This window comes from Physeter macrocephalus, chromosome 4, assembly GCF_002837175.3.
Source record: "Physeter macrocephalus isolate SW-GA chromosome 4, ASM283717v5, whole genome shotgun sequence".
Lineage (NCBI taxonomy): Eukaryota > Metazoa > Chordata > Mammalia > Artiodactyla > Physeteridae > Physeter > Physeter macrocephalus.
This window is the reverse complement of record NC_041217.1, coordinates 81,089,113-81,101,180: the sequence shown is the minus strand read 5'-3', so window position 1 is coordinate 81,101,180 and position 12,068 is coordinate 81,089,113. Positions and strand designations below refer to the sequence as shown.

Below are 12,068 nucleotides of genomic sequence, written 5' to 3'. Positions count from 1 at the left end.
GATCCTGCAATGAACTGTTTTTCCTCTAAAACAAGAGTGGATTATAAATTTTAGTAAAACACCTTCACCTCCTGAGTCATGTGACTATTTTGTTTTACAACCCTAACGAGAAAAAAAGAGCCACTTAGTCACATATATATATATATATATATACATACTTACATTATTTACAAAGATTTACATTTCTCCAAAAATACAATTTATAATAAACAATTACGGGACAAGATACTATCTGGTGATACTCAGTGTTGGTGATGGAGTAGAAACTAATGCCTGTTGTTTGTTAGCCCTTGTTTCTTCCATGAAATATTACTTTTTGTTGTTATAAATTTATTTATTTATTTGTTTTATTTTTGGCTGTGTTGGGTCTTCATTGCTGTGCACGGGCTTTCTCTAGTTGTGGCGAGTGGGGACTACTCTTTGTTGCAATGCGCGGGCTTCTCATTGCAGTGTCTTCTCTTGTTGCAGAGCATGGGCTCCAGGCGTGCAGGCTTCAGTAGTTGTGGCACGCAGGCTCAGTAGTTGTGGCTCGCAGGCTCTAGAGCGCCGGCTCAGTAGTTGTGGCGCACGGGCTTAGCTGCTCTGTGGCATGTGGGATCTTCTCGGAACAGGGATTGAACCCATGTGCCCTGCATTGGCAGGTGGATTCTTAACCACTGTGCCACCAGGGAAGCCCTGAAACATTGCTTCTTATAAAGGGTCCATTCAGGTTAGACTTCCAAAGTTTCCTTGATGAGGTAATTCTCAAATGGTAAATCAGATGCCTTCTCAAAGTGACTGAAATAACATAATTAGCATGCTTTTGACTTCATCTTCTGTTACCAAACAACAGGTGCTATAAAAGAAATGTCTCATATTAGTATAAAATGCAGTCAGTCTGTGCTGCAGTCTATGAGTCTAAATTACCCTCCTATTCTAATGTGGGTAGTCCTTTTGTAATAAACCCATCAAAAGCAAGGATTCTAGGGAGCAGAGATGGAGGGAGATTGGTCTTGGGCTCTCATGAGATGGTAGCTGGAGATCCATCAGAAGTGCTACTCTCAGTGCACAGTACTAATTCACAGTCCCATCTTCTCAAACCAACTCAGTCTTTGAGTATAACTGAAATCTCCAAACAACAGAGCTAGGCCCTTAAGACCCATATGTAAACGGTCACCCCTTCTAACAGTCATCTCCTTCTTTGCCACATGAATCCCCGGGCGTGGTTTTCTTCTTTCAGCTTCTCTTCCTGATTATTCATCTCTGTGGTGATGACAGAGCACCCTTGGGTAACTCAGAGGAAATCAGCCCAAACACCCAGCTACAGCCTTGCCTGACCAAGTCCCTGCGAACTGAGATTCCATTCCATGGCTTTTTTTGTCTTCCGCACGGTCTATATTTCCATAGGCCAGATCAGACCACAGCTCCCAAAATATCTGCATTCCTTTGGTAACAGGAATTCATAAAAATTTAGTGCTGGGGTCACAGGGGTTAGGTAAAGGAAATAGGAGTTTTCCTTACGAAGAACCCTGTAGAACATGAAACTGGGTGCTGTGGATTTCTGAGGGGGATAAAGTGGGCAGCAGTTCTCCATCTAGCCCTGGCAGCACAGGTTCTTCCACAGGGACTTTCTCACCCTCTCCCATAGCCAGGTGCATCCACTGCCAAAGAATCAGGTCTGCATCTCCAGTTCTCCTTCAGGCTGAGGTAGCACCTGCAAGTCTTTCTTCCCAGAGAAATGGGGGACTCTGCTCCCTTTTTAATTTGGTTGGCTCTGTGGTCTGTTTTCCAGACATTTACCAAAAGTGAAGAATACCAGCACTCCCAGAAACTGTCTAAATCGAACTGTCTTGGTGAGAAGTGTAATATCACACCCATCTTCCCTCAGATATGTGATATTTACTTGGCTGCCCTCAGATATTTTTAATTGAGTTTAGCTCTTCCTGACACTGGTCTCACGGAGATGTGACAAGTTTCACGTTTCTTCCTGGTTGTGCTCGCCCCTCCCCAGCTCCTCCCCCAAGCCCTGCCCCTCCATCTTATCTGTAACCCTTTAATAACTGAGTTTAGGGAACTCCTCCCTGCAGCCACAGTGGGCTCTTTAAATCTAAAAAGTATTATTAAATAGGGTAGGAAACATACAAAGTACAAAATCTGAATAGCAGACAAAAACATGCCAAGAAAAGTAAACTCCTCTCCCACACCCCACCCCATCCTACCTAGGTTTCTCCCCGGGATGTTACCTTAAGAAGTCAGTTTTACCTTCCTAGCTCATCATTCCAAAGCAATGTTTTTCATGCAAAACTCTCCTGCTCCAGAACTTACAATGACCCTCTACTCCCATGTCACTTGATTTTAATGCCCTTGACTTTCAAAAATTTTCTTGCACGTCTCTTTTGCCATTTTTTCAACTTGATGCTAAGCAGGTTGACGTCTTTATCAAATAACCACGACAGGTTTTGTTCCCCTCCATGTCTCTGTTGATTCTCCCAGCTGGAATGCCTTTTCCACTCTGCTCTAGCTTTGAAGATCTAGCTCACATCGTACTTCTTTCAAAGTCTTCATGATTATTCTGGCCTCTTCCACCTCCCCCTTGTTGGTTGCCCAGCCCTGACCATCCATTCCGGCCCATCACCATGTGCTTCTTGCCTAAGTCCTTCTGTTTCTTACACACTCATCCATTCTCCCCACTATGACCATAAGCGTCTCAGGGTAGGAGCCTTAATATATGCTTTCTCTGAATCCCACACAATGTCTAGCCTCACTGGGTACACTGCTCTCAAGCCACGGGCTAACACAGTGCCTGACATCTAGTAATCTCCATAAGTTATTTGCTGAATGAATAAAGGAGCAAGGTAAAGGAATGAGTTCTGGGATACCCCATCACCTTTCTCAGTGGCCCTGGATGACAGCGCTCCCGTGAACAACATTCCCCGTCACTGTTTGTGATGGCCATGCCTCCACTGCTACCATGTGGATCTCAGCAGAGGCACTCCTCTGATCTCACCATCACCTGCCCTCACACACATTACTTCAAATCTGAAACGCCCCACCTCTGACCATAACCCCCAGGTCTTCTACCTCTCCCCACACTGCTAGCACACCTGCCCCTCACCTCACCCATGGCTACCTGACTCCTCTCCACCCCCCCCTCCATGGGGCCTCCTGGACCATCAACCCCTCGCAGACTCACTACCCCTGCCCACCCTGCACCCTGAAGCTGGCTGAGCTGTCCCCTAGAACCCCTTGCCCCAGGCCTTCTGCTGCAGCTGACTTCCTGGGGGACCTGGTCACTGTCCTGGCTGGCAGCTGGGGAGAAAGGAAGCCTCCCAAGCCCATCCATTGGTCCGACTGCCCCCAGGCCCTCACTGCTGTGCTGCGATCCCTCCACTCCAACCACTCACCCAGGGGCTTTCATGAAAGTCAGCAACTCGTTCAACCAAGCCAAAGGTCTTGACCGCCGCCTCCCGCTTTGCCTCCTTGCAGCTCTAGCACGTGGCCTCCCCCTCGGACCCCTAACAGGGCGCCGCTTGGGTCTCCCCCGGCTCCTCCGCCTCGCCCACCACTCGAAGGCCTTCAGCTTCTCTTTCTTGGTGACCTCAAATGCTCAGGGAATCCATGACTGTTCTGATGACGAAGATGCTCCCCAACCTGTAACCCCAGCCCCTAAAGCCACTTCTCCAATTATATGCTGGACACCCCTATCCACGTGATGTGCCCGCACCCCAAACTCAGCCTGTCAGAGAACAAATTCACCTTCCCAAACAAGGGCCCCCGCCTGAGTCCTCCGCTGTGCCTGCCATGTTGCCAAGGGTCAGAATTCCTGTCCCTTTGGGCTCCTTTCTTTCTTTTTAAAAAAAAACCAACTAATTAATTAATTATTTATTTATTTTTTATTTTTGGCTGCATTGGGTCTTCGTTGGTGTGTGCAGGCTTCCTCTAGCTGCAGCAGCGGGGGCTCTTCTTCGTCGTGGTGCGTGGGCTTCTCATTGTGGTGGCTTCTCCTGTTGCAGAGCACAGGCTCTAGGCACACGGGCTTCAGTAGTTGTGGCTCGCGGGCTTACTCACTCCACAGTATGTGAGATCTTCCTGGACCAGGGCTCGAAACTGTGTCCCCTGCAGTGGCAGGTGGATTCTTAACCACTGCGCCACCAGGGAAGTCCCTAGGCTCCTTTCTTGAAGAATCATAACCATAATTGCTAATATTTACTGAGCACCATTATGAGCCCGTCACTCTTCAAAGCATTTTGCTTACACTAACTTGTTCGTACATATTATTTCTATGCTATTATTACCTACACTATCATTGTTATTTCTATACTATTGTTATGCCCATTTTCCACAGAAAAAAACTGAGGTGCAAAGAGTTTAATTGATTTGTCCGAGGCCTGTGAGAGACAGAGCTGCCGTTTAACCCCAGGGAGTCTGGCACCAGACTACACTCTCCGCTGAGACTTTGTTCATACGATATCCATACTTTCTCTGAAACCTAGCCTTCCTCCATTTCTGCCATGACCACCCTGATTCAACCTCTCCTCTGTCTGGCTGGATTATTTTATTTATCCACCAACCAGTGTCCCCACCTCTAGCCTCTTGTCTATTAATTCACCCTATGCTTTACCAGCAGAGCAATCTTCCCAAAGCATAGCTCTGCTCAAAAATCCTCAGTGGTGACTTCCCTGGTGGCACAGTGGTTAAGAATCCATCCACCTGTCAATGCAGGGGACATGGGTTTGATCCCTGGTCGGGGAAGAACCCACATGCCACGGAGCAACTAAGCCCATGAGCCGCAACTACTGAGCCTGCACTCTAGAGCTATACTATTGTTATGCCCATTTTCCACAGAAAAAAACTGAGGTGCAAAGAGTTTAATTGATTTGTCCGAGGCCTGTGAGAGACAGAGCTGCCGTTTAACCCCAGGGAGTCTGGCACCAGACTACACTCTCCGCTGAGACTTTGTTCATACGATATCCATACTTTCTCTGAAACCTAGCCTTCCTCCATTTCTGCCATGACCACCCTGATTCAACCTCTCCTCTGTCTGGCTGGATTATTTTATTTATCCACCAACCAGTGTCCCCACCTCTAGCCTCTTGTCTATTAATTCACCCTATGCTTTACCAGCAGAGCAATCTTCCCAAAGCATAGCTCTGCTCAAAAATCCTCAGTGGTGACTTCCCTGGTGGCACAGTGGTTAAGAATCCATCCACCTGTCAATGCAGGGGACATGGGTTTGATCCCTGGTCGGGGAAGAACCCACATGCCACGGAGCAACTAAGCCCATGAGCCGCAACTACTGAGCCTGCACTCTAGAGCCCGTGCTCCGCAACAAGAGAAGCCACCGCAATGAGAAGCCCGTGCACCGCGACCAAGAATAGCCCCCGCTTGCCGCAACCAGAGAAAGCCCACACACAGCAACGGAGACCCAACGCAGCCAAAAATAATAAAATCAATCAATCAATCCTCAGTGGTTTCCCAGAAAAAAATCACCCAACCTCTTGGCAACTCTCTCTCAATATCTTGGCCTGGCTCAACCTCTATCCCACCAACATATGCTGCCCCCAAAAGGGATGACTTGCCACCCCCTACCCTGCCTTTTACAGCCCTGGGCCTTTACTCTTCCCTTCATCCCTCAAAGCCTGGCTCATGGGCCCCTGCCTCCCGACCACGGGGACTCTGCCAGGACAGGGCCTTCTGGAGCCTCCTTACGGCAACTTACTTCACCCACTGCCACCGTTCATTGTGTTTGGATCCTGTCTTTTGTTCATGATACGGGCCCAGCTCTGACCCTGGCTCCTGAAGTGAACCCTATCCTTGGCTCAATTTTCCTGGGATGGGAGAAGGAGGGAGCAGATTGTGGTGGATAACAGGGTAACTCTTGGAGTCTGAAGACCTAGATTTGAATGCCAGCTCTACATTTATGAGCGATGTGACTTGACTTCTCCGAGTCTCACATTTGCTGTCTCTAAACAAGCTGTAAAGATACCCCTTTGCAAAGCTCACTGAGAGGGTTCAATGAGATGTTACATGGAAAGTGGCCAGTTGGTGCTTAATGAACTGTGGTGAGTATATCTGCTGATGTAACTTATTACTGTTCAAGGCAACTAACTGACAGATAAGTAGAATCTGGCTCCCCAAGGAATAGGCCCTCTACATCAGGCTGTTCTGCTTCTAGTGCACGATATACAATGTACCCACTGAGCAGTCTACAGGATACTTACCTAGTTCTCTGTGTTTATCTGCTATGGGCGTCCCAGAAAACCTACAAATGAAGACATTTTCATCTCAATTAAAGAGCTGAAAAGAAAAGCTGGAATCTGGAGTTGCTGGCTAGAGGCCTGAACTGGGAAAGGACATGGGGAGGGGGAAGGGTAAGCTGTGACGAAGTGAGAGAGTGGCAGGGACATATATGCACTACCAAATGTAAATCAGATAGCTAGTGGGAAGCTGCCGCATAGCACAGGGAGATCACCTCTGTGCTTTGTGACCATGAGAGGGGTGGAATAGGGAGGGTGGGAGGGAGGGAGACGCAAGAGGGAAGAGATATGGGAACATATGTATATGTATAACTGATTCACTTTGTTGTAAAGGAGAAACTAACACACTATTGTAAAACAGTTATACTCCAATAAAGATGTTAAAAAAAAAAAAAAAAGATCTCGCATGACGCAACCTAGACCCAGTGCAGCCAAATAAACATTAAAAAAAAAAAAAAAAAAAGCAGAGCCCTGTCGAGCTGGTATTTCCTACTCTCTTAAATGCTTACATCAAATTGGCCATAGAATTGGGCCAAAGAGTTGTTCAAAAACAGGTCATCAGATGACAGAAAAACAAAAACTGTTGACGAATGTTTTTTTCTATAGCAGCTTGTGCATAAAGCTAAAGATGGAGGGAAGGCTGGAATGTTCTGGACCAGCGCTGCCTGATAGGGATATAATGTGAGCCACAAAAGTAATTTAAAATGCTTAGTAGCCACATTACACAGTAAAAAGAAATGGATGGGGACTTCCCTGGCGGTCCAGTGGTTAAGACTCTGTGCTTCCACTGCAGGTGGCACGGGTTCACCCTGGTTGGGGAACTAAGATCCCCCATGCCACGCAGCACAGCCAAAACATTAATAAAATAAAATGAAGTAAAATAAATAAAATAAAAATAGTAGTAGAGCAATTATATTTTTTAAAAAGGATGAAATTAATTTTCATGATATATTTTATTGACTAGCCCAACATATCAAAGATACTATTTCAATGTGTTATCAATATAAACATTATTAATGAGATACTTTACATTCCTTTTTTTAAATAAGAAGTCTTACAAATCCGGTGTCTATTTTATACTGATGGCACATCTCAATTTGGACTCTCCTGTTTCAAGGGTTCAACAGCCACATGTAGCTCGTGGCTACCATTTTGGACAGCACTGGCTTGGACATTAAGATACGGTCCCACATGTATGCATCAGTTTCCTCCCCATCGAAGGCATCAGCTAGCCTGGAGCCATGCTAATGGTCCAGAAGCCAAGTCCACAGGCTTGACTGGGCTTGTAAAAGTGTCAACTATATCAAGCCGATGGAGCTGTTTACATTCAACTCTCTCCCCTTCTGAAGGCTCCATGCCAAATGCCTCACTTTCCCAATTAATGGCTTTAGGGTTGAGATGCTTGCTGAAGTAATTATTTTTTAGAACAATTTCTTTTTCAGGTTATATGGTGCTACCAGTACTGATCACTGGTGTAAGTTTCCCTCCACTGAATAAACTTTTTTTTAAAAAATAAGTTAAATCAGCCAGTTGTTTTAAATAAGTTAAATCAGCCAGAAAAGTACTCAGTGCTACTTTTCTTCGGTTCAGGAGTTCTGGTGGTAGACACCTCCCCTCCCTCCCAAGAAAAACACATGAGTGGAAAATTATTTTGGTTTCTGGGGACCAGTCTGTTAAGGAGATGACTAACTATAATACTGCTATTTGGGGATTAAAAATAACTTTTTAAAAAGAACACCTGAGCTCCCTAAATGTTTTACTTATTAGTAATGATGGCTTAAAACTTTCTTCAGCTGATTTTTTTATAACTTGTTTGGAGGAGATTCAGTTGACTGATAATCTATTACTTAGGGATTTTCATGGTATTTGAAACCTGTAATATAGAAATGGTACCTTCGGGAAATCATATTCTAGTGCCAATACCCCAAAATAGTCTAGGTTGGCACTGACCAACAGAACTTTCTGCAATGATGGAATTGTTCTCTATTTGGTTTCACATGGTAGCCACTAGCCATCTGTGGCTACTGAGCACTTGAAATGTGGCTAGTATGACTGAGAAACTAAATTTTAAATTTTATTTAATCTTCATTAATTAAAATTTATATTTAGATCACTGTACGTGGCTAGTACCCACTGTATTGAACAGTGCAGGTCTAGGGAAACTTAAATCTAGTCTGTGAACTTGATTCAAGACATGACTGTGAAATGACATGGACCCCGGATGCCATCACCTTGCAGAAAGCTTCCTCTTCAACATCCCCTGTGAGAGTGACAAATCAGTCTCGTAAATTTCCTTTTGGCACAGGCTGATATGGAAACTGATGGGGCTTCAAGAACCTCTACTCTGAAATTTACAGCCTGGTCAACATCCTCTGGGACTTGAGGAGGGGTTTCTTGGCACCAGGAAAGAACAGGCTGGGATGAGGTTACCAGTTCTCTAGGGCATATGGGTTGCTTTCTGGAGACTGAGGAAGGCTCAGGAAGGCAACACAGGTAATACCAGGTCATTTTACCCACTCCATGTCACCCAACTCAACAAAAGCTCCTTCCTACCTGGGACCTCCTTCTGGGCTATAAGTCATGAAAATTATGACCATGGCAGCCAAGAGTAAGAGGTTTTTTGCCAAATCTGGCTTGAGACCATAAGTATAACTATATGTTACGGTGGGCCATAGATATGAGGCTGTGGAACAGTCCTAAGTATATTCGGCTGTGTTCCCACTCCTGTACAGCTCTCTATGGCACAAGGATTCATTCCACCTCAAGATAATGCAGAATCTTGGGGAACCCGACACACTCAGCAACCCCAGACAACAAGTACAACAAAAAAGGTTTTGTTTCTTTCGAAACAGCTAAAATTTCAAACTTTGTTTTCATCTTCCAATTAATCATTTTCTGGCCTTTGAAAAACCAATTCCAGTTTGAAAACCTTTTTTTTTAAAAAAAAGAAAGTATACGTACATTTTAAAAGCAGCAAAACACATATTAGTGCTGGCAGTATGGCGAAAAGCACAAACCTGTGCCTTGTATTGTCTGAAAAAAAAAAAGAAAGAAAGAAAGAAATACAATTAGCTGGAACTGACCAAAACAGAGATACAGTTGATCCTCTTTATTTGTAGATTCTGTATTTGCAATTTATCTACTTGCTAAAATTTATTTGTATTCCCCAAACCAATACCTGCAGCGCTTTCACGGTCATGCGCTGACAAGGGCCACAGAATGGTGAAAACTGTGTTGCCTGATGTACACATTCCCAAGCTGAGGTTCAAGGCAATGCTCTGCCCTTGTGTTTTAGCCCTTGTACTGTAGACATGTGCCCTATTTGTGGTCTATTTAGTGCCATGTGTTTCACATTTTTGTACTTTTTTGTTGGCTATTTCACTGTCTAAAACGGCCCCCAAGCACAGTGCTGAAATGCTGTCTCGTGTTCCCAAGCATAAGAAGGCTGTGTGTGCCTTACAGAGAAAACACACGTGTTAGATAAGCTTCATTTAGGCATCAGTTATGGTGCTGTGAATTCACTGTTCATGCGTCAACCACATATATTAAATAAGGTGTCTTTAAACAGAAACACACATAAAGCAAGGTTCTGTATTGATTCCTTGCCAAAAATGTTGTGACCGGAGGCTTGCAGGAACCTAAACCTCTATCTCCCCTGGGAGCAATGGTTCAATATGCACTAATTCTGTGTTTACAGTGACAATAAAACATAACTACCGTGAATAAAGAGAATCGACTGTGTTTCTAAATAAGCTTATATGCACAAGGTTGATAAATATCAGGCCTAGTGCTGTTTATTAAAAGCAGCAAATAGTCCACTATTCAGCCGTCCTGTCCTGCCAGTGGGAGCACAGCTTGGTATCATGTGCTTGGCAGGGCAATGTGGCAGCTATTCATTGCAAGCCTGAGAAATGTTCATCATACAGCCTCTGACACTGTGCTAAATGATGTGCCTACAGGCTCACCGAATCACTGCGACAACGTTGGATTAGTGCTCTAACCTCTCAGTGCCTCAGTTTCCTCTTGGAGTCACTATAAATGGAACTGATAAATATGCCTCCTAGGGTAATTGTGAGCATTAATTGAGTCAATACACTTAAGAACAGCTATTAGCTGTTGCCATGATCTTACTGAGTTGATGCTATTGGAATCTCTACTAACGTCCTTTGATCCTGCAATTCCATTTCTAAGATATTAACCTACAGAAACTATCAGTTATGTGCCCCTCTCCTCCCTCCAAAAAAGGCACAAAGATATTTACCACAGTCTTACAATATCAAAAAGCTAAAACAACCAAAGTGTCCACAATAGAAAAGAATGATGTGTTCATGAGGTGGACTCTATCCACCTACTAAAAATCTAAGGGCAGAATACTGAGGATATGGCAAAACGATCACCACATGTTGCTAAGGGAGAGGGTGGGGTCACTCACAGCAGGTGCAGCATGGATGGACTTGAGGATCTGGGGAGGGGGCAGGGTAAGCTGTGACGAAGTGAGAGAGTGGCATGGACATATATACTCTACCAAACGTAGGGTGGATAGCTAGTGGGAAGCAGCCGCATAGCACAGGGAGATCAGCTCGGTGCTTTGTGACCACCTAGAGGGGTGGGATAGGGAGGGTAGGAGGGAGGGAGACGCAAGAGGGAAGAGATATGGGAACATATGTATATGTATAACTGATTCACTTTGTTGTACAGCAGAAACTAACACCATTGTAAAGCAATTATACTCCAATAAAGATGTTAAAAAAAAAAGAGGAAAAAAAGGAAAAAAAAACATTAGGCACACAATAAATGCTCATTAAAACAAAACAAAAAAAAGAGAGAGGGGAAAGGAGGAGAGGGGAAGAGAGGGGAGGAGAGGGAAGGGGAGAGAGAAAATGAATGAATGAATGAGAGTATGAACACACACCCTTTCCTCTTAGTAGGAACACAGGTGGGTTAGAGCAAATAGGCAACAATCCATTGGTTTGATTTGAGAGGCCTCTGGCCAGAAACTGCTAGTTGTTCCCCATACCCATTCTCCCCTCTTTAATAAAAGAATTCAGATTTTCAGCTGGGCATACCACCACTCCCCTAAAAAATTAGTTTCTCAGCCTTTCTTGTAGCAAGGTTTAACCATGTGGCAAGTTTTGGGCTGTGAGATGCAAGAAGGGTTGTGTGGTATTTCTCAAAGGTCTCCCTGAAAGGGGTAAGACACACCATTTTCCCCTCCCTGGGTCCCGCTGCCTGAGATAGCAGGGAAGGAGCAGGAGCTGGACCACACCTGGGTCTCTGACAACTGCATAAAGTAGCAATGTGCCCGGGGCTGCCTACCTCCAATTATTATATTATTTTATTTTAGTTGAGAAAAGTTAATCATTTATCCTTTTTTTAAAAAAATTGAAGTATAGTTGATTTACAATGTTGTGTTAGTTTCAGGTATACAGCACAGTGATATACCTGATATATTTTACCTTTTCTGTAAGATGTTACAGAAAAACCTGAACAAACTTTTTGGCCAACCATATACATACACACACACACACACACACACACACACACACACACACACACACATATATTCTTTTTCAGATTCTTTTCCATTATAGGTTATTACAAGATATTGAATATAGTGTCCTGTGCTATACAGTAGGTCCTTGTTTATCTATTTTATATATAGTAGTGTGTATCTTTTAATCCCAAACTCATAATTTATCCCTCCCTCCCCAATGTTTTTTTTTTTTTAGCATGAAAGAAGTAATCTACATTTTTCAGCCACTGATACTTAAATTTTTTTTTTTTTTTTTTTTTTTTTTTTTTTTTTTTTTGCGGTACGCGGGCCTCTCACTG

At 44.2% G+C, this 12,068-nt stretch overlaps 1 protein-coding gene across 1 annotated transcript in view; it reads right to left on the bottom strand.

The window, feature by feature from the left end:
• Window positions 1-3,885: 3,885 nt before the first annotated feature.
• The window catches only part of CD58 (CD58 molecule), a 40,510-nt gene continuing 32,327 nt past the window's right edge, over window positions 3,886-12,068 (bottom strand). The window contains exons 4-6 of the mRNA XM_055084372.1: window positions 9,198-9,269; window positions 6,201-6,241; window positions 3,886-4,095 (exon numbers count right to left, since the gene is read on the bottom strand). Of these exons, the coding sequence (XP_054940347.1) occupies window positions 6,222-6,241; window positions 9,198-9,269 (92 nt within the window). The 3' untranslated portion in view covers window positions 3,886-4,095; window positions 6,201-6,221. The remainder of the gene's footprint in view (window positions 4,096-6,200; window positions 6,242-9,197; window positions 9,270-12,068) is intronic.